At 38.3% G+C, this 25,314-nt stretch overlaps 1 protein-coding gene across 2 annotated transcripts; it reads left to right on the forward strand.

Moving 5' to 3' along the window:
* The first annotated feature begins 18,451 nt into the window (after positions 1-18,451).
* Positions 18,452-22,600, forward strand: LOC112275290 (uncharacterized). Of its 2 annotated transcripts, none has more exons than XM_024505531.3 (2): positions 18,452-18,715; positions 19,498-22,600. In XM_024505531.3, the coding sequence occupies exon 2, from the start codon at positions 19,786-19,788 to the stop codon at positions 21,469-21,471; it is 1,686 nt and encodes a 561-aa protein (XP_024361299.1). In that variant the 5' UTR covers positions 18,452-18,715; positions 19,498-19,785; the 3' UTR covers positions 21,472-22,600. The 2 variants fall into 2 exon arrangements, with proteins under 2 accessions (XP_024361299.1, XP_024361300.1); XM_024505532.2 differs by lacking the exon at positions 18,452-18,715 and adding an exon at positions 18,722-19,331.
* The last annotated feature ends 2,714 nt before the right edge of the window (positions 22,601-25,314 follow it).

The raw sequence follows: 25,314 nt of genomic DNA on the forward strand, positions 1-25,314 counted from the left end.
GCTTTGTCTTATATTTTATTTTACTTGACACAATAGCTACAACAAATAAATTGGACAATAGAGGAGGGTTATAATCACCTAGTAAAGAAAACAATGCTATTGCTGCAACCTAAAATCTTATTCAAACAAAAACACAGAAAGTGATCTATGAGAGTGGAGGGCGCAAACATCAACATCTATCTGATCCAAGAAGACCCTGGACACGTGCTTGGATGATCTCTCTCTTCCTGTGAAAGTCTCCTCTATGATTTTGAAGGAAAATACTGCTATCAAGTCTCCGTATTCAAATTGGTTTAGGCAGCCGAATTTATTACCTTGCCCTCGAAGTAACTGTCAATTCCTTCTGATCTTGCATCTGAAAATGGTAAAAGATCTCTTATGGGGAGTATGATGGTTGCGAGCTATGGACCCTTCCCGTGTCCCCAATTCGCAACGTCCCCTTCAGTTATATCTGCTCTTTCCATGCTGCCAAAGCGAAGCATTGCAAGATTGTCCATTACCTTTGATGAAAGGTTAAATCTTCTGACTCCAACCAGGAATTTCTTCACGAACAGCCAAGTTTCAGTTATCCAACTGCTCAAAAATCGCCTGCACTTCATATCCCTTCAACTCACACACTTGGTTTGCATTTTCATTCCCTTCCTTTTACAACATCTCCAGCTTCTGCCAAGAAATGAAAGGAGGATGACTCGTTGCGTCTGAATAAGGTGAAGTGGGCTGAAATTCTAAGGTTCTGCTCATTTTTACTCGTTAAGGCTTCATTTTGATGCTGCACTGAAAAGCTCTGATTATTAGGAAGATAGGGGAGATAATCATTTTCGCAGAGATCGTTCTCTAGCTGTTCCATAGCTGTGACCAGGTGAACTAGAAAATTAACAGGACTTTGTAGCATGATTTACATTTATATGTGAGAGGAATTTGTCATAACTCAAGCATGTATGTAAATCACATATTAATGTAGACAGTGCTTGTCGGTCTGAGGAAATTTTATTATTATTACAGGAACAAAAATAAATAAAAAATAAATCTCCACACATAAAAAAAAAACTAGTAATTAGTAGGATGTGTTGTGGTGCTTACGAGGAGATGCAGCACGACAGATTATGAATGATTCTGTTCCATGGTAGTGCTGAATCGCATTTATCGTCTCTGAATTGCAATGTCTGCTTCAAAGGTGAACGCGATTAGGCATTCTGAGCTTGTCAGTATGAAGGAGAGATCCAACGTCTGAAAACATTACATTTATTCATACTTGCATGTTTCTTATAATACTTCAAGAATCCTGCACAATGTAGTACAGTATAAAACGGTACAAAACATCATTCTAACGTTCAAGCGATATCTTCCACAAGTCGTTGATTTGTTTCCCTCATTCCAATTTCTACCTGATGTTATGAAGACAAGACTTTGCCAAGTTGATTTAGTTTATTTCAGGAAGAGGAAAACTCCTCGAAAAACAAGGATTCCTGGAAAAAATGAGCTATGGAGGAAGTTGCATACTTCGAGGTAAGTGCCAAGTTGGCATTGCACAGTAATTCTTCCGTGCTGGACAGTAGAGCTTTGAGTTCCATCTATATCCAAACTTACCATCATAAGTGCCTCTCATGACAGGCTTTCCTGGTGTACATCACGGAAGCACTTCCAGTTCATTAGGCTCGGATAGAGCCTTATTCAAGTTTGATCCCCTGAAATCTTCACCCCCTCCCCACAATTCAGACCTCTTCATGTAGTTATTAAATTTATTCTACAATTGCTGTGTCTTGCAGGCAGTGAAAGTGGCTGCTGTCAAGGCACAACCCATCATGCCTTCTGGAGTTGCAGCGGCGTGCAATCATGGCGGAGAATGCAATAAGCAAGGAGGAAGACAATGCCACGAAGACAATGCGGCAGAGGCTCCTGCATTACGATGTACTGTGCATGGTGTCTGAATCAAAGTTCTCCGTGGAGAAGATGTGGCAGAAGCAGATGTTCTCTCTGCAGCTGAGCTTGGCAGCTACGAAGACGAGCTTGGCAGTGGATGCGTCTCTAACGCTGCCAATTCCTGATAAGGATTATGACTCTGGCGATGGCCACTATTCTCCTGTGAAGCACCGGTACACTCAATGAAATGCCCCTTGATGACATAAAATTTCTATTAGGATGACCCTGTAAATTACGGATTTAAGAGGCCAGGGAAGTACAACAACAGATGCTTTCTAACAAGTCCCAAGTATGGCACTTTTTGTGGTCGACCATCTAGTCAACGAATATGATCACCGGACACGGATCTTTAATTAAGACACGACTTGTCTTATGGAGGTAAAATCAGGCTTAGATGGGGTGCCTCTAAACCAGCTCAAGAGACCGTTGATCTTTCTCCAGCAAGTTCTTTTTCACGTGCAGCATAATTCTTTAGTATGATCCCTCATGTCAGCAATCATGAATGTTGTACTTACAAAACTCAATGATCTGCAATTTGAGGACCTCAAACTAACTACTCATTAAATTTATCAACTTTAATCTACCTAAAAACATTTTGGTTCTTGTTGCCAAAGTCACCTCTAGATTACAACCATGTATATATAATTTGGTTAGACACCTTCATTCATGCCTTAAAGCACTTGTCCTATTGCATGTAAAGGTCAAAAAGAATCGATCCCTCACTTGTTTGTTAAAAGACAAGTTCCAAGCCAAAGGGTCCTCGATGCTTAGGATGATCCTAAAGTGTGGTGGCATTATGAGAGGTTGAGGGGACCACCTTCTTTACCCTGAGGTAAATCTTGTGCGAGAATTCAAAGTGGGGTGCAAAATAAGTTAGTATTAGGTGTGAGCCTTGAGTACTTTTAGAAAAGATCCAAGACTCACTTTCTTTAGAGAAACCAAGACTTTGGTTTGGTTTTGTCATAGAGAGAAGTCTCCTTAGAAACTAGAGATTGTTCTCAAGATGACTTCCCATTAAGTTGCGATTAGAAGAGGCATTGCAACAAGAGACTGAGACACTACTTATGAATCGTGTTGTGCTAAGGCCAAGCTCGTAGCAAGACTCTCAAGGCCTGGTAGAACCTACAAAGTAGCATCAAAACTTATGAAACGCTGTCAGAGTAGAGAGAATTTGCCTTAAGAAAGTGTTGGGCTTCTGGCTATCACTAATTGCTCAATCAAGTCATAAGATAGAAAAGCACCAAGTTTATATATGAAATTATCCCTATAATGGCAATTATATCAATATATAAGCCCTTAGCATCAAAGATCATCCAAAATGTGATAAAAATATTTTAAAACCTTATATATCCTGAAGATGAAATCTTTCCAAACTTCAACAACTCATATTTCACGATTGGACCATCCAAAAAAATTAAAATTTTACATGAAGTACCAATATACTTTCAAAAATTATTACAACAAATTTTAACTATAAATTCATTATAGATCTTGACATATCGCTAAAATCCTAACAATAGCTTGAAACCCTTGCTTACATATATATGTATACAATTTTCTTCATATTTCATAGACTAAATATTCAAATACCATAAAATTTTGATATATAACTTTACAACCTAATAACATACACTTTTAAAAATTTTGAGCCAAAAATTTGTCCAAAAATTCAAAATATGGCTCCAATCCATTACTATCAACAAAACGACTCACTTATTGCCTTCAAATTACATGTGCTATCTTCAACATTCTATAACTCCTTTATACAAATTCCAAATACAAAAATACTTTTATAAAAGATGTAGGTCTTAAAATCACCTTTGCGATCATATCTTTCAATCTCCAAAAGCTGTTGTAAAACTCCTCATATCCTTGAAAGAGCAACAATATGTCTAAAAAAAAAACCTTAACTTCAATAGCTATAACTTCATCACCCTAATTCCAAATTGTCTAAAATTTGTAAATAAAATTGTAGTCCAAATCTTAAACCTTATAATCCTTCCTTATAATTCTTGAATGCTCATTTTGAAGTAATTGAAATCCTTGTTATGGTCATAGATAGTCTCTTGAGAGCCTATTGTCAAGGACAAGAACTCGATGAAAAAACAATTCAAACAAGTGAGCATTCACTCAAAGAGAGGTAACAAAATATATATAAACAAGTATATATATTGAAAGAAAAACTGGAATGGCTATTGCCAAAAGACAAGAAAACTAGAGACCCTTGAAACAGACTAGAAGCAAGAAAGGAGTTGACAAGAGTGAAGAAGCCTTCACTCTTGTCTCTATATACACTCTCTAACTAGGGGCTACGTGGCGACATTCTATAGGACCTCCAATATGTGTTGACTTTGTAGGGCACATGCCTTGACTTACAAGGCAAGTTTTTCTACGTGTGGGCCACATAGTTAGCTTGATCTTCAAGCTAACAACATGTGTGGTACATGGCCAACTTGTTGACCACGTTTCTAATCCAAAAAGTCAATTAAAGACACATATGAAGTCAAAGCAGTGTCTAGGAAGTTTCTAGGAAGCTTTTATATTAAATATTATAGAATTAACTTACTTTTACCTACTTTTACTTACTTCTACCTATTTCTATATGTAATTATTAGCTTACATGATTATGGCCGTGACATTACCCCCCCTTCTAGGGACGAGTTCCACGAGGAGCGGTCATCATATGTTGAGAAAATCTATGATGCGACGAATTGTATTCGCCACATACTCTGATCTCTGTTCTCTTCGAAGATGATTGATAGGGCCTCTCAAGCATCGGTAGTGTCCCATACTAGGGCGGGAAGACCACCCAGTTATTTGATCATTGTTGAGGCCTTCGTAACTTCCTTCGAATAGAATATTTGGAACACCATCAGGAGTTGTTCCCACCTCTAACAAAATCACCAAACATCGAGAGTTCCTTCCGAAATCGTGATATCAAACGCGTTGTATCTCACCATCTATTTGAGGAAGAACATGTCGTTCTTGAAGATCTTCATCTCGATTGCGTGGTCTTGAAGGTTGTGACAATTGTAATGTCTCGTCCGACAGGTCAGCAAATAAAGGCTCTTGAGTTGAATCCACTGGTTGTTGGTTCTCCATCTCCTGAGCGCCACTACTACAACGAAGCTACGAACAAGAATTGAAAAGTAGAATGTTATCTTGCCTAGATGTTGTTTCTTTTATAAAGAAGGTTTTCATCTTGATTTTGATGGATGTTGTCGATGAAAAGCCTCCACCGCCTTTATTGCATTTGCAAGATTCTTCATTGGCTCTCATGTGCGTTCACTAAAATCATATCCGCGCCAATGGACAAGATGTTCTATTTTATTTCGAGGCTGCCTTGAATCTAAGACTTCTTCTACTTCAAACTCTTCATTATTGTCCACTTCTATAGGAGGATGTGGAGCTTGTCGTCTTCTTGGTATGTCCACTGTCTTGTATGGTTCAAGAAGAGACACGTGGAATACTGGATGGATTTTCATTGTCTTCGGTAGATGTAAACGATATGCAACTGGATTGATTTGTGCAGAAATAGAAAATGGTCTCAGCCTTCGATAGTCCAACTTGTCGCAAGGACGAGTGGTCTTGATATTACGATGAAGTAGCCATACCTTATCACCCACGTTGAGTTGTAGTTGCTCTTTACGATATACATCTGCGTTTATCTTTTGTCGTTCTTGAGCTTCCTTCAATTGCGCCTTCGTTATTGCATGTAACTTTGACAATCGATTTGCCATATCTTCTGCTGCAGGATTATCAACTTTTGAAAAATCAAAAGCATCAAGTCGTGGATGATAGCCATAATTGGCAAAGAAAGGTGTTTGTTGTGTGGAGGAATGTACCGTATTATTATAAGCAAACTCTGCCAATGGCAGAAAGGTTGTCCAATCATCTTGTTGGTAGTTGATGGTACACCTTAAATACTGCTCCAAGACTTGGTTTACGCGCTCTGTTTGTCCATCAGTTTAAGGATGGAAAGCCGAAGATAGCTTTATGTCCACTTTTAAAATCTTGAAAAGGATCCTCCAAAATCTCAACACAAATTGAGTTCCCCTATCAGATATGATATCTTTAGGTAATCCATGATAGCGATAGATATTATCAATGAAAAACTTAGCTGTTTCTTTACCTGTGATAGATTTTGTACATGGCACAAAATGTGCCATCTTGGTGAAACGATCTACTATCACAAATATAGAATCATAAGATCTTGAGCTTGGAAGATCTGTGATGAAATCCATAGAAACAGAAGACCATGGTTGTTCTGGTATAGGTAATGGCTGAAGAAGTCCGTAAGGTCGATGACGAGGAGTTTTTGATCTTGAACAAATATTACATGATTGTACAAAGTCTTTGACTGACTTCCACATTTGTGGCCACCAAAAATCTCTTGATATGAGTTTCAAAGTCTTATTATATCCAAAGTGTCCTGCTGCTAGAAAATCATGACGTGCTTGAAGAACACGTAAACGTGCTTCTCCTTCTGGAACATATAGGCGTCTTTCAAAATATAATAGATTATTCTTGAACTCGAACTTAGAAGAATCATGAAACTTCGAAGAATTATTCTCAATATCATGAACAAGAGGGTCTAAGGACATACTGAACAGGATTTGCTTGAGAGAAGTTGAATCAACAGTCAATGTTGATTTCATTGCTCGGAGATGAAAATGCTCCGGTGTCAAGAGGACTGTTCTTTGTTGCTCAAAAGCTGCATCTCCTTCTTTTGGTGCAAAATAAGAACGTCTAGACAATGCATTGGACAAACCTTGTTATTTTCCTGGCCGATAAGTGATAATGAACTTGAATCTTGACAAAGACATACTCCAACGAGCTTGACGACGATTCAACACGCGTGCTAACATGAAATACTCGAGGTTCTTGTGATCTGTATACACAGTGACTTGACTAGAAGCACCTTCTAGATAATGATGCCATTCTTGAAAGGAATCCACGATTGCAAGCAGTTCTTTATCGTGGATCTCATAATTGATCTCGGCTGTTGAGAATTTTTTTGAATGAAAAGCTATCGGATGAAGTTTGTCATCTGTTCCCATTTGTGACAAAACTGCACCCAAGGCAAAATCCGATGTGTTTGTTTCCATAAAAAATGCCTTGGAAAAGTCAACACGATATAAGACTGGTGCACATACAAACGATGTCTTCAAGGCTTCAAATGCTGCTTCCGCTTCTTGATTCCATTGGAATTTGTCTTTATTGGTCAAGCGTGTAAGTGGAGCTGCAACTCGTGAAAAATCTTTGATGAAGATTCGATAGTAATTGACAAATCCCAAGAAACATTGAACATCTCTTACTGTCCTTGGAATCTTCCAATCCATGATTATCTGGACTTTCTTAGAATCCATCATGAGACCATCATTTGAAATGATGTATCCTAAAAAGTCAACTTGAGTAGTGTGAAATACACACTTTTCCATCTTGGCATACAATCCTGCATCTCTAAGTTTTTGTAATACTTGACAAACATGTATTTTATGCTCTTCGACGTTGTTAGAATAGATCAGGATATCGTCTAAGTAGCAGACGACAAAATTGTCTAAGAATTCATGAAATACATCATTCATGAGATGTTGAAAAGCAGCTAGTGCATTCGTGAGTCCAAAAGGCATGACATTATATTCAAAATGTCCGTACCTGGTTCGAAACGTAGTCTTTCATTCATCTCCTTCTTTGATTCGTACTAGATTATATGCTCCTCTTAGATCTATTTTTGTATAAATCTTAGCTTGATTCAACTGGTCAAGGAGTCCTGATATCAAAGGTAATGGATACCTGTTCTTGATTGTGATCTTGTTGAGTCCTCGATAGTCAACACACATTCGCAAAGATCCATCTTTTTTCTTTACGAATAAAATTGGAGCTTCTGCTGGAGATTTTGAATGGCGTATGAAATTCTTCGCTAAATTCTCGTCAATATATGTCTTGAGTTCAGCCAACTCATCTTGCGATAAACTGTAAATTGGTCCAAATGGTGGCTGAGTTCCTTCCTTGAGGTCGATTGAACAATCATATGGGCGATGCTCAGGAAGAATATCTGCATTCTTTTTCTCAAAAACGTCTTGATACTCCTGATATTGACTTGGAATGCCACTTGAAGTCTTTACGCTTTCAGAAATAGGTGCAGCATAAATAGCAAAAGTTGATCCTTCTTTTGCTGCGTATATAAATGCTTTTGCACCTATAAGTACGAGTTTTACTATACTAGATTTATAACTTTTTACTTGCTTGGTAGAACTATTAATAATGCTTTGGTAAAAGTCAAGTTTACGAGAATTCCAATCTATTCGAGGGTTATATTTTTCTAGCTAGGATAAACCTAAAATAACTGGATTGGACGGGGATTTAATTATGTTAAAGCTATGTAGCTAACATGACCGTTTATTGTTACTTTTATAGGGCGAGTTTCATGAGTGACATCTCCAGAAGACAAAGGACGGCCATCAATGACTTCTACCTTTACAGGTTTAGTTTTCTGTACAAAAGGTATTTTATGACTTTTAACAAATTTTTCATCTAAAAAACATGCTGAGGCTCCCGAATCTAATAAAGCAAAGGCTTTGTAATTCTTAGGTCCTAAATATAATTCTATTATAAAACAAGAAGAGGGTTTTGAGGAGAGGATAGGGCCTTCATTAGGAATGGTATAAGGTTCCAGCTGCACGGTCCCTATTGTAGCTAGACGAATCCGTTTTTCGACATGTTGTCTTCTTTGACTGCCGTACCCCTCATTTTACAGTTACGTTGTTTCTTTGGACAATGTTGAGCAGTGTGCTTAGGTTCTCCGCAGTATAAACATAATCCTTCTTGACGACGACAAATCTTTTCTTGCTCAGTTAGGGGTTTAAAACGTATCGCGTCAATTTGCATGTCTTCTACTTTCGAATGTACGTTTGGCGAAGATGCTGATGTTGCCATTGAGTAATAACGTTGAGGTTCTCGTGTACGACTCTCGAATTGAAATTCAAAAAGTCGATTATCACATTTTACCGCAAAATCGATTGCTTGACTCAAAGTTTGAAGATCAGATAAAGTTGAGTATCAATTTCTTTACTTCGTATTGCAATCCATAAAGAAATTGACTGATGAGTGCAGCATCATCCCACTTGATGTCAATTATAAGTTGTCAAAATTGTGAAGCATACATTGTTATTGAGCGGTTTCCTTGTCGCAGAATTCGGATCTTGTTTGTTGCGACATGAGTTGCATCGTATTCACCATACATAGATCAAAACTCCACCAAAAAAGCTTTCAAATTGTCCAATATTGGATTTCGTTGTTCAAGAAAAGACGAAAACCACGATAATGCAGAACCAGAAAGTAGAGTGTCAATAAACCTGACTTGTGATCCTAGAGTTGGATAGCTTTGCGGTTGAAGTTCAATTGCCAATTGTACTTGATTGATGAACCCTCGAAACTTTGATCTTGTACCATCAAATTTCTCGAGTATAGCAATTCTTGGTTCTCTAGTGCTTACAGGGTGTTGTACAATTGGAGAAGGAATGTGATTTGGTACAGATGTTGAAGCAGCTTCGATCATCTCTATATCTCCACTTTCTGCTATTCTTGTTCTTTCCTGTGTTGGTGAATTGAGTTGATGCATCGCAAGCATTAACTCCCTCAATTGTTCTTGCATTTGTGCCATTGCACTCTTCATTTCAACAAGCTCTGCCATAATGATACTAAGAAGAAAAATTTGTCTGATATTGCTCAAGACAAAAGAAAAAGAAAAGACTTGATAACAAAGAAGATACTAAGAACAATATCAGTTTAGAAGTGGGTACTCCGCAAACTTCTAATATGCTTATGTCTTGTCAAGAGAAAGGGGTAATCCACTCTTACTAAAGAAAAACAAAGCTCTGATATTGTAAGTGGATTCTTGTCAATCTGTCAAGGACAAGAACTTGATGAAAAAAACAATTCAAACAAGTGAGCATTCACTCAAAGAGAGGTAACAAAATATATATAAACAAGTATATATATTGAAAGAAAAACTGGAATGGCTATTGCCAAAAGACAAGAAAACTAGAGACCCTTGAAACAGACTAGAAGCAAGAAAGGAGTTGACAAGAGTGAAGAAGCCTTCACTCTTGTCTCTATATATACTCTCTAACTAGGGGCTACATGGCGACGTTCTATAGGACCTCCAATATGTGTTGACTTTGTAAGGCACATGCCTTGACTTACAAGACAAGTTTTTCTACGTGTGGGCCACATAGTTAGCTTGATCTTCAAGCTAACAACATGTGTGGCACATGGCCAACTTGTTGACCACGTTTCTAATCCAAAAAGTCAATTAAAGACACCTATGAAGTCAAAGCAGCGTCTAGGAAGTTTCTAGGAAGCTTTTATATTAAATATTATAGAATTAACTTACTTTTACCTACTTTTACTTACTTCTACCTATTTCTATATGTAATTATTAACTTACATGATTATAGCCGTGACACCTATTGGGTATGACTTTTGACCAATAGGGATGAAGATCTTTATCGCTTGCCTTCAACCATCTATACCTTGCTTTCATCCCTCCAAATAAGTTCTTTGGAGGTTTAGATCTTCATCTTTGAGTCCCAATCTTATCTTAAAATTTTATATTAAATATCTAAATCTTATATAATTTAAATACTATAATTAAAATAGATAAATCTTAAAATAAATTTTCTTATATCAAATCTTTTTAAATTAATCTATTAACCACTATAATATATATCAATACTTATAAATATATTATATATTTTATTTAATTATTTATATACTATAAACAATTATAATATAGCAATACAAGTGACTTTTAAAGTTGCAATAAAATTTACAAGTTCGTATTGCAACTTTCAATCGTAGCGAGATTATCGATTGCCAATCCATGATTTTAGAGTTTATCCTAAGATAAGACAATTCCTAGATTTAGCTAAATATGGATCTTTAGTGTTATTTATTTGTGTTATTTGTGTTATTTATTTTATGTTTTTTGTGAAGTAATACTCTCTATATGGATGTTTTAGGTTTTAAGTGAGAGCTAGAAGAAAGAAGAGTATTACAGGTAGTATCAAAGCTTGCTGTATCAAAATTGGAATGAAGACTTTAAAGAAAAATTTCTTGATAAAATTTTGATTAAGTCAAAAAAAGCTTGATCAAAATGGTGAAGAAAATTATAAAATCTTCTATTCAACAATTGGAAGATGAAGAGGTCCTTGAAATGAATTTGCAAAAAATTCAAATAAGTGAACAAGCTAAACCAAGAAGAAAATTGATTAAAAATCAAATCTTCTTTGAGGTAGAGATTCCAATGCCTTTAAAAGAAAGACGTAGAGAGATCCAAGAAGAGCATAAAAAAGTCTAAGAAGAACCTCTTGAGAGTTTGAAAGAAATTCAAATTTCTCAAAGTGAGGAAGAAGAAAATGACTAAGAGGGAAGAAATCTAAGATTCTAAAGTCAAAGTACTTCCAAATCTTCCAAAAGCTCAATAAAAAGCTAAAGGGTAGATAGAAGAAAATGATAAAGAATTTGAAAAGAAATTAGAAGTGATCTAATTTTTTATAAAATCCATAATGAAGAAGAATGTAAAGAAAAAAGCCTTATTTGAAAGCCAAAAAAATAAGTCAAGTTTCCATAGAGCCAAAATAAATCAACCAAAAAAGTAGAGAAACATGCAGTATAGAAAAACTACGAGGTTTTTCAAGGAGGTAGAATATTGATATTTGGCCAATGACATTGAAAGTGATGTAGATAAAATTAAAATCTTATTAGATCTATTAAAAATAAGTGCTTTGAATTTTTTTGATGGTGAAATAAAATTTAATTTTAGTTATGCTAAAGAAATTATTTAGATAGAAATATATAATGGACTCATTGAGAGGTTTGAGAGCAAATGGAAAAACTTTATTAAATGATTGTAACTTTTCAAACTAAAGTAGGAAGTTGGAAAGATCTTATTCCTCAAATATATTGCAAAATTCTAGAACCAGCTTGTTCATATTCAATTGGATTATGAAAAGTGTTTGTTACACTTTTTTTTATAATGGATTGAATGTGGCAACAAAAAAAAAATACTAGAAGAGGAAAACTATTTCTTCCAACATAATTAATGCCTTTGCTTTGGCTTTGTAATTGGAAATGGAAGAATAAGAGGTGGATCATAGTGAGCTAATTACTATGACTTAAACTTAGGAAGAGAAGTATAACTACTAAAGGAAAGCTAAGTCCTTCCATAGTAACAATAAAATTCACTTTTCGAAAGAAAAGATTTGAAGAAACAAGTCTCTAATTCTCTAAGCTCAAGACTAACGAGAGCCAAGAAAGTACTTCTAAGAAGATTAAAGCAAGTCCTTCTAATACAACTTATTTTGAGTGTCAACAAAAGAGACACTGTGCCAATGATTGTAAAGATAAAGAAGTACCTAAAAAGGTAAGTGAAATTTTTATTACTTCTTTATTGTTTGAAACTCATGAAGTTGAAAAACTTCAAATCATAGTAAGAAAAGGTGGTTTTGAAGGAAAATCCACCTTAATAAGTTTACATAAGAAACTCATTTATTTAAATTCTAAAGTTAAAAATATTGAGGTTTCAATATTAATTGACACATAGGCAACCAACTTGTTTATGAGTCCAATTTATGCCAAAAAATTGGAATTAGGTCAAGAACCGACTAAAAAAGTGAAGGTGTCTTTTGCCTATGGTAGAAAGAAAACTAACTTGATTGTAAAAGATATGAAATTCAAATGTGGAAATAAAAGATTCTAAAAAGACTTCATAGTATATAATGCTAATAGAATAGATGTAGTATTAGGAAATACTTTCTTAGACTTAAATATAATGGAACTTTGATGGAAGTCTAAGTTAAGAATAGTCATGGTTGGAGAGAATAAAAAATTAGTATACTTACCATTTACAAATCTCCCTATGTTATGTCAATCTAGAATCTTATAGTTTTTCAAAGTAAGTTAGAAGGAGAATAATTCCTCTTAAATTTGAGAAGTAGTGATTTATATAGATAATTTTCTTAATAAAAAAGTGTTGTTGAAGGCGAGTCCACATTATGAAAACCTGTGAAAAATCTCATGTTGGAATTTTGAGATGTTTTGATAAATAAATTTCCAAAGGAACAACTACCAAATAAGTTGATGGATTATAAGATTGATCTTATTCTAAAAACACAATCTCCAAGTAAAGCACCTTATAGATTGAATCAAGTAGAGTTGAAAGAACTCAAGAAATAATTCAATGAATTGTTGGAAAAAGACTACATTAGACAATGTAAATCTCCATTTGGAGCCGCAGTTCTTTTTGTGAGCAAAAAAGATGGTAAGTTGAGGATATACATTGACTATAGAGCCTTAAATAAGATCACTATAAAAAAAAACTATCCACTTCCAAGAGTTGATGACTTATTGGATAGTTGAATAATAGTAAGTATTTTAGTAGAATTGATTTGAAGAGTGGTTACTATTAAATAAGAATTATTCAAGAAGATATAGAAAAGTCTACTTGTTGAATTAGATATGATTTATATGAGTTTGTAGTTATGTCCTTTGGAATGTATAATGCTCCAGCTATCTTCAATACTTTGATGAATTCTATCTTTTACAAGGAAAGTAATGAATTTGTGGTAGTCTATATTAATGAAATTCTAGTTTTTTTCAAAAGTTAAAAAGATCACAAATTATACTTAGAGATTATCTTAAAAAAACTTATAAAAAAACCAATTCTATACTAATAAGGAAAAGAGTGTCTCATTTTTAAAAGAATTGGAATTTTAGGATACAATATCAATGGAGGACTTATGCTAGAGCCTAAGAAAATTGAGGCAATAAAAACTTGAGAAGTACCAAAAACTTAGAAAGGAATTAGGTCTTTTTTTCGATCTAGTAAACTACTATAGAAAGTTCATAAGAAACTTTTCAAAGATTTCCAGTCTCATGAAAAGTCTCTTGAAAAAATAAAATAAGGCCATAAAATATGATATGGATTATAAAGAGTCTTTCTAAAAGATCAAAGATGCTTTGGTTTCAAGTATAGTCTTGTTCTATCTTCAATTTGAGAAGGAATTTGAAATCCATATTAGTGTAAATGATTTTGTAATAAGTGGAGTCTTAATACAAGAGAAAAGATCCATTAATTTTGAGAATAAGAAGCTAAATAGAAGCAAGTTAAGATTGCCAACACATAAGAAAGAGTTATTTGTAGAAGTGTATTGTTTAAGGACTTGAAACACTATTTGGAAAGTAGAAAAATCAAGATATATATTGACAATATTTCTCTTAAGTATTTTAGTTTAAAGACACAAACATCTCCTAAAGAATTGAGATGATATGATTTGATAGTTTCAATGGATATTGAACTCATCCACAAACCATACAAAGATAAGTTAATGTAAGATGCACTAAGTAGAAGGGAAGAATTTATGAGAGAAAAACTCTATGATTTAATGTCACTAAAGACCATAGTATATTGTGATGATTTCCCACTTTTCAAAAGTATTAAGAAAGACTATAAATAAGATGAAGATATACTTGAAATAAGAAAAGCATTTATTCAAACCAAAACTATAAGAGAGCAAAGAAGACTTATGAGAGTTTTTTCTAAAATAAATGGACTTATTTGATTTAAGAAAACTAGATTCTATATATCACAAGGCAAATAGAAAAAGAAAGTAATGTATGAAGTGCATGATTCTCTATGTGGGAGACATAGAGGTATAAAGACTACATTGAAGGATGTGGCAAAGTCTTACTATTGGCCTTTGATAAGAAAAGATGTCAAGCAATATGTAAGAAGTTGCTTAGTGTATTAAAAAAAAAAAAAAAAAAAAAAAAAAAATCTACACAAACAAAGGTAGGATTTTTGGAACCATTGCCTATTTCATTTCTACTATATAGATGTATTTCAATCAACTTCATAATTAACTTATGAAAGCATGATGAAGCTATCTCCACATTGATTGTTGTAGATAGATTTAGTAAGATCGCTTGATTTATACTAATGACAATATTTTCAAAAGACTTCAAAGAAGAATTGGAAATTGCTCTAAAAATGACATCAAATCTCTTCTTTGATGGATGGATCTCTTTGTATGGAGTACCAACTTCAATTATGAGTCATAGAGATGTGAAATTCACAACTCAATTCTAGCAATATATCATGAGAAAATTAGGTTCGAAGATGATACTCACTACTACTTAGCACCTATAAGGAGATGGCCAAAATAAAAGAATCAATGGAGTTCTTGAATATATCTAAAGCACTATGTGGCAAGTAACCATAAGAATTAGATTAAATAGTTCCACATAGTTGATTTTAGTTTTAATACTACTCAAAGTAAATTTTTAGCAAATACACCTTTCTAAGTGGTTTATGGCTTTCATGCACTCAAGCCAATTGACTTAATAGGAATTAGGCAGAGTGATGAAATCACTTCGGATTTTATTCAATTGAAAGAACAAGGTGGATGGCCAAAAGAGAGGCCTTATTGAAAATTATGAAAGTTAGATTGGAGTTAACTCAAAGTACATATAAGAAATAAACTCATAAACATAGGAAAGATGTACATTATGAAAAAGGAGTTAAAATGTAGTTGAATAGTAGTAACGTCACTTATCCAACACACCTCACTTTTAAATGGATCCAAAAATAGGTAGGTCCTTATGTGATCAAAAGAGTATTACACAAAAATGTCTATATGTTAGACATATCAAAAAGAATGAAGTGATATCGAATGTTCCATATAATTATCTTTAAAAAATTTGTAGAAGCCAAAAGAGGCTTTTGCAAAGAAAAGACACAATATTGTATTATGTGTATTCTTGCTTGAAAACGATGTCGAGGTAGAGAGAGTTTGCCTCAAGAAAGCATTGGGCTTTTAGCTGCCACTAAATACTCAATCAAGTCTAAGATATAAAAAACCAAGTTTATACATATAATATATTCTTTTTTTAGGATATTATATCAAAACACAAGCACAAGTACCAAGAAAACATCTAAATGTATGATAAAGATCTTAAAACCTTATATATCCTCATGAAAGATGTTTCTTGAACTTCAACAATTCATATCTCATGATCAGACTATCCAAACAATTCTAAATTTTACATAAAGTATTGATATACTTTCAAAAACTTTCACAAAAAAATCAACTGCAAATTCATTACGGATCTTGAGATATCGCCAAAACCCTAACAATAGCTTATTTACACCTGCATGCTAATTTCTTCATATCTCACAAAATAAGTATTCAAATACCATGAAGCTTTGATCTATAGCTTCTTAACTTAATACCTCACACCTATGGAAATTTTGAGCCAAAAATTCGTCCAAAAACTCAAGATATGGCTCCAACCATTACTATCAATAATTTGACTCACTTACTGCCTTTGAATTACATGTGCTGTCTTCAAATGTCTATAACTCCTTCATCCAGAATTGAAATTCATCAAACAGTATATGTAAAGTGAAGTAAAAAAAGTGTCCTCTCCAACTCTAGTCGCCGATCTTTCATTGCTCTCTGTACGCATATGTTATGCTTCAAAGAGTGACAATAGGTACAAATTTGACACCTTAACTTTGAACACCTATATCTCCTTCACAAAAACTCGAAATCACACAAACTCTTTATCCAAATTATACCCAAAATCCTAAAATTTCTGACCCTAGCCTCCAAAACTCGAATGATCTCGAAAGAGAAACCCTAATCCCTAATAGGGCCTCAGGCAGCCTCCTTGAAGCCCATTGTATATGAGCTTTGACCAATAGGAATGAAGTTTCCCATTCTTTGCCTTCATCCAACCATGCCTTGCTTTCATCCCTTCCAATAAGCCTCCTATTAGTTAAGATTTTCTTCTTTAGGTTCTAATCTCCTCTCAAGGTTCCATACTAAACATTTAGGTTCAATAATGTTTTTTTTTTTTTTTTTTTTTTTTTTTTTAAATGCTATAAGTAAAAAAATAAACTCAAAATAAAGTTTCTTAAATCCACTCTCTTTAAATTAATCTATTTAACCATTCTAACATACACCAAGTCTTATGAACATATTATATGTTCTAACTAATTTTTATATACTGTAAATTTTTACAGTACGACAATGCACCAAGCGCTTGGCTGTAGAAGGTAAGAAGAAATGCAACAACAATCCTACCAAGTCTAATAGAATCTTAAATAACCTTAAGTAGACCTTAATAATTTTGATTGAACTTTGACCAATTGAAAATAAAATTAAAAAAAAGTTATAAAAGAAATACAAAGAAGTTCCAAACTAATTCGAAAGAAAAATAATAAGAAATTTTAAAGAAATATAAAAATAAATATTTTAAAAAATAACAATAATCTTTTTAAATACTAAAAATAGAAAATTTAAAAGAAATAATAAAAAATTAAATAAATATTAGAAATAATTTTTTATTATAATCTTAATTAAAATCCTAATTAAACCTTAGGTCAAGCTCGCTGAGTGGCTCACAGAGTCGTGGCAGGACTCCCAAGGCCGTGGCGAAATCCAGAGTAGCTGCAAGACTTCCAGAGTCGCGACGGGGTTTACAGGGTCGCGCTGCGACTATCGGTCGTAGCGGGATCGTTGATCGCCGACCGACGGATCTAGGGACAATCTCCGGATAGGACGATTCCTGGGTCCGGTTATGGATCCTTGGAGCTGCTGCGGGTGGTTTGCGTTGTTTGTATTGTGTTTTCCCGTGACATACCTTCTTTGTGTATGTTTCAGGTTCAAAGTGAGAGCTAGAAGAAAGAGGAGCGTTACATTTCATTGGATAAATGGACAGTGTATTGCAAAGATTAAAAGCTAGCCGAGTTCAACATCCTCTCAACTCTAGAGCATGTCACAGTTTTGCTGGATGTCCTGCTAAGTGGCCTCCGTTGTCTGATTCTTCGACTGGTCGTCTTGTAGAAGAGTTGGTCGCCAAGTTGAAAGATTCTGCTGGAACATGCCGAAGATAGTTACACAATGGGATGGAAGATATAGAAGGGCAAAATCCGGTCCAGGCAATTTGCGCAATATGTCTATCTTTCCGTGTCTCTGATAATAACATTCGCCTGCATAATATGAACTAATAACTTCACTTCAAGTAATGCTGTAGCACAGCTGCGGCTTGACCAATCCTGATGAACTGCTTTTGTATCATTCAACTTGTCAAGAAGACCAAATCGTAGAATCTAAAAACAGGCGCCAAAAACTGATATTGAAGCCAGTATTAAAATAAAAAATAATACAAATACACGAAATTCAAGGCGACAAATATATCCGTTTCAGAATTACATTAAAGAACAGATAATATGCAAGCCCAGGTCATCATGGAGCTTCCAACAGTAACTATAGCGCGGTAATTTCAAACCACCCATACTTCAAAATTATTTACGACAATAAAATACCTAACATCCACTGCATAACCTCTCACTCTAATATTAACAAACACGGAACCCGAGGGGTAAGAACGACCCAATGCTGTGAATTGCGAAAAAGGTTGCGCCAAAGCCAGGGGCTGGTTCCGGCGGGTATTGACCAAAGGAGAGTGGTGCAGCAAGTATAGGCTTCACTTATCCCATTGCAGACTCCATGCCTGAACATGGATGCTCTTTCTCCCTCCCCCTTACGCAGCGCCTCCAGCATACGCGAGAGTGGTGTGCTCCTTGGAGGACGTGTCTGTGCACGAGCTTGCTTCTCACCGTCGCAGGGGTCGTGGGTTTTGGAGCTTCTTTGGACGCCTCCCCAGCTTTGAAGCTGCTTTCAGCCTGTGGAGTCGCCACCTTCGGCTGTGGTCGTGGCAGCAGGTTCGTTGGAAAAGCAACCCGTTCTTGTCGTGATTGGATTGGAGAGAGCCCGCGGTGAGGGTGATTGCGCGCTGGATCGGAGATGGGTTTGTCGAGAAGTTGGGTGATGGCGTCGGAAGTCGGTGGACTGGATTCCTTTGCCTATCTGTCCGTAGCTCCAGGTTTCCGTAGAGCGGGCGTAGAAATTGGGGGTGGGAGGTTTGCAGGGTCTGGGTGGTTGTGTGGTTCGGATTGTGGAGATTCGGGGGGGATTGTCTGATCCCTAACCAATTTTGAGGTGGTACGAGTGACGTTGAGCGCACAGATGGGGATAGCTGTTAGGTTAAGCGGTAGAAGTGGAGCGAAAGGTGCACTGCCGGATTGCGGTGCGGATCTGGCACGATTCGTCGTTTTGCTCGATTGTGTGCGGGACGCGCCGTTATGGCAATAGCGTGGTGAGGCTTAGGTCGCGGATCTGTGCACGGTGGGTTGGGAAGCGGAGATTGTGCGATGGTCGATACAGGCACGGCTCTGTTTCAGGTGGAGTGTCGGCGGTGGGCAGGAGAGTGGTGGAGTCCCGGTTTGGCACTCTCAATTGACGGGCCACGAGGAATGCAATGTTGGTGAGGTCGTAGCGGTAATGCGTATGCGGTGGCTTTGCGTCGATGAGGAGGTTGAGATTGGTAGAATTTCCCAGTTGCGTCCGGGTTGCGAGGTTGCAGATAGGCGACAGCAGCAGCGAGTGGGGCAGGAGGTTGGGAGCGATGTGCGACACTGACGGGGTATGCGTGTGGCATTTGCAGGGGGTAGAGTTCGGTGGTGGCGGCGACCGGGCCGGTGGTTGTCGGCGCTTGGTACTTCCACTGGCCGAGCTGGTGGAGCTGCGGAGGCACGCTTGACATGGTGAGGGACGGCGTGTGGAGGTGCAAGGGTCAGTGGGAGACCTAAGCGCCCAGCCGATCCACGGGTGTGACGGATTTGTCTGGGCTGGGGTGCGCGAGGGTGGGTTGTTGGCATTGGTTCGGCGAGACGGGCGTGGGCGGCGTTGGAAGGGGAGAGAACGGAGCGCAGGTGGATCGCGAGTGTGAGTGATGGCGGAGAGGAACGGCAGCCCTCTGCTGGGGCGGCAGAGAAGCGTGGGCATGCCTCCTCCGCGATCCGGGCAGGGGGCGGGGTCGGGGTCGGGTTCGATCAACTCCGTGAAGAAGAGCCAGAATTACGCGGCCAAGGCCGCGGCAGCGCGGCTGGCGCAGGTGATGCAGGCGAATCGCGATTCCATAGACGACGAGGAGGAGGACATGGACATTCCCCGTTACAGTCCTTACATCCCGAGCGCGAGGGATTCTTCGAGGGATCAGTCTCCTCACTTGGCTCCCAGGGGGCGGTATGACAGCAGTCCTGCGACTCTGGGGAGCACGTTGCGGCCGTCTGCGAACCCCCGGGGTGCGCTGCGGCCGACGACTCTGGTCGCTGCACAGCAGGCTGCAGTGCAGCGACCGCGGCCGGTGCTGCCCCCGGCTGCGGCGAGGTCGACGTCTCCGACGCCCGAGCCGCTGGTGGATCGCGCGCGGAGGTTCTCGTCCGATTCGCTGCCTTCGTCGTCTGGGAGCGGGCGCGATTCGTCGGGACCGAATTCGAGGAGAGAAACGGCCGCTCTGCGCGACGAGATTGACATGCTGCAGGAGGAGAACGAGACGCTGCAGGACAAGCTGCGGATGGTGGAGGAGAGGTTGGCGGAGAGGGAGCTGCGGTCGCGGGAGCTGGAGAAGCAGGTGACCGCGCTGGGAGAGGGGATCTCGCTGGACTCGCGCATTCTGAACAGGAAGGAGCAGTTTCTGAAGCAGCGCGAGGCCGCCCTGAAGGCCGCGAAGGAGCAGAGCAAGGATGTGAAGGACGATGAGATCGCGGCGCTGCGGGAAGAGGCGGAGATGGCGAGGGAGGAGGCGGTGGCGGCATCGGAAGCGGCTCGGGAGGTGGAAATCGAAGTGAAGGCGCTGCGGACGATGACGCATCGGATGATTTTGACGCAGGAGGAGATGGAGGAGGTGGTGCTGAAGCGATGCTGGCTGGCGCGGTACTGGGATTTGGCGGCGAAGCAGGGGATACACCCAGAGATCGCGTCGGGGAAGTCGGACTTCTGGTCGTCGCTGGCGCCGCTGCCGCTGGAGGTGGTGCTGTCGGCGGGGCAGCGCGCGAAGGAGGAGCCGAGAGGCGGGAGCCGACAGAGCGCGGCAGCGAATGCGACGAAGGGGAGGACGCGGGACGTGAACGACATCACCGGGGAGGGCAACATCGAGAGCATGCTGGCGGTGGAGAAAGGGCTGAGGGAGCTGGCGGCTCTGAAGGTGGAGGACGCGGTGATGCTGGCGCTGGCCCGTCACCGGCAGAAGGCGGACGCGCGGCAGTCGATGGACGGGCTGAAGGGGCCGGACGCATTCGAGCTGAGCCCGGCGGAGGTGGAGGAGGTGCAGTTCAAGCAGGCGTGGTTGGTGTACTTCTGGAGGCGCGCGAAGACGAACGGCGTGGAGGCGGACTACGCGGACGAGTGCATACAGCTGTGGATCAGCCGGGCGATGATGCAGCCGACGGTGCGCGACCTGGTGGACGTGGAGCGCGGCTTGATGGAGCTTCAGAAGCTGGGGGTAGAGGAGCAGCTGTGGAACGTATCGCGGAGGGAGATAGCGAACGAGGCCGCGAACCAGAAGGTGGATGTGCTGGAGGCGCTGCAAGCGCCGAGCAGCTTGCAGAGGGTGACGAGCGCGCCCACTCTGCAGTAGGGGGGGGGGGGGGGGGCAACGTGGAATTTTTTAGGCCCACGTTGGCGCGATAGTTTAGGACGGGGGCACACACGGAAGAGGAGCCCACAGTGAGGGGAGCGGGAGAGAGCCCGGACATGAGCGGCAGATTGTTGAGTTGAGGGAGGTAGGGCGGCGGAACGGGGCAGAAATTCGCAGGGCCGTTTGCAGTGGCAGTTGCGGTGGGCGGCGGTGCAGGGAGGAGGGTGGTGCGAACGGGAGCGTCGGAGTCGTGATGAATGCGTGAAGTGGAGCATGAGCGTGGCGGGATGACAATGCCAGGGCTTTTGGGGTGGGACTGGACGCGAGTGCAGTGGAGAGGAGGAGTTTGCGGGATGGTGGGGTTGGAGGAGGGCGGATAGTGAGGAGCAGTGCTACTTGGAGGGGGGGGTGTTGGAAGCAATGCAAACACGGGAGGCTTGACGGCGTGGGTGAGATGTTTAGATCTCGGCCTTGAATGGTGCGGGAAAGGACAGTGGAGTGGAGGTGTGGTTTGTGGAGGTGGCGGAGGTGGAGCAGTTGGTGATATGGGAGGAGTTCTGGTAGGTGGCAGCACAAAGTTTGTAAAGTGAAGGGCCGGCGGTGTGAAGGTAGTTGAGTGGTGGTAAGGTTACAGCATTGGAGCGGAGGAACCATCGTGAGCGCTCGACATGTTAGAAGGGGGTGTCACTTGCTGGAGGTACGCAATTGGCGTCGGGGGTGGAGTCCCGTGAGTTCGTTGTCCAGTTATTTCGACCCCTTGGCAGGCTGGACTCAGGACGCTGGGTATGACGCAGTGAACGGTGGAGTGGTTTAGGGACATTCTGAACAATGACGTGGTGCTGCGTAGTGTAGCGTAAACGCGAAGGCATGATAGTGATGGCAGCCGTTGACGCCGTGGGTGCTGTATTTGAAAGAATCAATTTCAACAGGCGGAGGTTTAGCTTGGAAGTGTAGGGAACTTGTGCAAATGCGACGACTAATGAGCTTAGAGATGGATGATGCAGGATTTGTTTGCAGTCCTTCATAGGGATGTTTTTACTCTGCTTTTTTCTCTCAACGCAGTTTCTCGAGAAGTGTGGAATGAGATGTTTATTCAATTTTTGAAATGTAATCGTGGCAGTTTAGCGGATATCTTTTACTAGTTCTTGCGTGTTTCGTCGCTTTCGTTCCACTGGCTCCCCAGCAGTGGCGCTGGTGTGCTCTTTATCCGACAGTCAGCAGGATTCAGCTGATTTAGCAGGCTTCTTTTAGGTCCCTTCAATGCAAGTTTGTCTCAGTGTTGTCAAACCATTGATGATGTCTTGCGGGGTAATTAGACCTCAACTAATCTATAATTAGGTAATCGGATTGCTTTGGTTAGAGAGAGTAGAGACGATGTCATTCGTTTTGGTATCGTGTTAGAGTTATTTGCTTCGTGGTATTTAATATTGTTATTGATGCGTTAAGCACCATGGTTTGATCATGATGAATTGAAATTTGAGTATCGTTTTTAATAATCGTTTGTGGTAGGAGATCTAGTTGATTGTTAAGAAAGTTGCCTAATAAAGTTGAATTGGACAATGATTTGGGAATTTTCCTCAGCAATGCCCATGTCTAATGTATTAGTACATTTGTTTTTCTTTTCTTTTCTGGTTTATGCACAGAAATGGATGGTATTTTTATTTTATTTTATTTTATTTTTGTCTGGTTTCACGGCCTAGAAGAAGGGGTGTTGTTTTTGTTACAACCATGGGTAAGTGTCGGCATTAAGAAAGATTTTGGAACAAAGTGGACTACTTGTTACAATTATTTTATACCAAGTGATGTTTTCAGTAGTTCCAATGCAAAAGACCCATTTTGCACTCTAGGTTTTGACTAATGCTTCAAAATTGACATTTTTACCAGAAGAATTTTATACTTTGTTTTAGGTGTAATCAATAATGTCAGAATACCTTGAACCCTTAAGGTTTTTCAGCTATCTCGGGGGGGTTTGGAAAAAAGTTGTTTTGAGTGGAGAAATAAGGTTCTGACGGGCTGCAGAAATTGAGTGGTTGAATTGATAAAAATTATTAAAGCAGTTTTTGCATTTCATCCATGAACCGAGTCATAGACTTGAGAAAAACCATCCATAAGAATAGGTTAAACCACCACTTTCATCACATGAAAACACTGCCTTCATTGTTGTGAAGCTTACCGATCATTGGTGGACTTGGAATCCACTTGAAATCCTCCTACATTCTTTACAGCGGTTTTGGGTTTGCATAAGAGTGGTTTCTGACAAGGTGTACGAGTAGGTTCAAGATCTTGACATGGTATAAAGTATTCCTACATTAATGATCTTCTATATACAAAATTTATATCTCAGACATTTAACATGGTGAGAGATTTTACCATTGTGTTTAATTCTCATTATTTAAAGATTTTTCTTGAAGAACCAAATGTTAACTTAAAGATAGGATGTCTATTATATATGTTTTACAATAGAAGTTGAAGAAGGGGATGTCTTTTGCAAGTATTTATAATGATGGCATAGTCTAGTAATGAAGCAAGGAGTTTTTGTCTTGTTTTGATAAAGTGATAGAAGAAGTGCGTCTTTAGCAAGCTAAAACATAAAAGATTAATCTTTAAGAAAGGCATTAAATTAGTAGAATAATTTGGCTAGAAATATTTCGACATGAATGTGGCATAAGAAATACACTTTGTTTCATAATTCAAACAATTATAGCTATTTTGAATAATATTATAGTAAGAATTACTATCTTTGTTTGATTCCATCTATGATGAAATAATGGTTCCTATTACTGTCACATTTAGATAGAGACATAAGTTTAACTTTTTTAAAACTCAACAAAAAAAAATACATCCTTGTAACTCATTTAAACCATCAAAGTAAATAGCACATAAATATCTAGGTCTATAATAAAATCAAATAGGGAGAATGACACATGAACCTAAAACTCTAAGTTTGTAAAAAAAAGATTTTTTTTTCTTAGTTTTAGAGAATCTTCTAAAATTCTAAAGTTTGGAACCATTTTTGGAAGAAATTGCAAGTATGAAACAAATATATTAAGTGATTTGAATATATTAATCTTACTTCAAATGGGACAATAGCCAAAGATCCAAAGTTCCAAGTGTCTTTTAATTCATAAAGATCCATATGAGTTATCTTTGTACAAGCTTTAAAAAATCAGTTTGTATAGAGGGGATTGCTTTTAATTACTATCAAGTAAAATTAAAGATTTTTTATATTTTTGAAATGAAAAAAATTTAGAAGTAGAAATTCAAATTGATATAAAGTTTAATATAAGACTATGTCTTGACTTTTTTTTAAAGCCTTAAGTATATGGAACATTAATATCAAGCTTGCATATTATATTTTAATCTTTTAATTTTAATTTTAGTATAAAAATTTAAGCTAAAAAACTTCTAACTAATACTACAATAACATTTTCAAATTTGAGTATTGAGGATAATATGCAAGTTAGATCTATTTTCAAACAAAGTGATATTTACTACTTAGAACTTAATAAGATATAATCTCCTTTTTGGTATTTTATAAAAATACATGGATTACACCTCATGGATGCTACTAGAGTATATGTTTCTTATTTATAAAAAAAAATTCAAGAAAATTTTAGATTTTTAAAAATAATAAAAATTATTAATATAAAGATAAATTTACAAATAGCAATAAAAGTTGATTGGTTTAAAAAAATTATTTATTAATAAGAAAGGATTTTCTTATGTGTAAATCTTTGATTTTTTTATAAAGCAATAATCTACTTGTAGAAAATTGATTGCTAGTAGAAAAAATGTGACAAATCTTTAGACAAGTTTTTTCTTATGCCTAAGACTAGTATAAAG

This window comes from Physcomitrium patens, chromosome 22 (assembly GCF_059467195.1).
Source record: "Physcomitrium patens ecotype Gransden chromosome 22, ASM5946719v1, whole genome shotgun sequence".
In the NCBI taxonomy this organism is placed as follows: Eukaryota; Viridiplantae; Streptophyta; class Bryopsida; order Funariales; family Funariaceae; genus Physcomitrium; species Physcomitrium patens.

What these genes read in the sequence shown, in the direction of transcription:
- LOC112275290 (XM_024505531.3), top strand. Translation starts at nt 19,786, where the DNA reads ATGGCGGAGAGGAACGGCAGCCCTCTGCTGGGGCGGCAGAGAAGCGTG.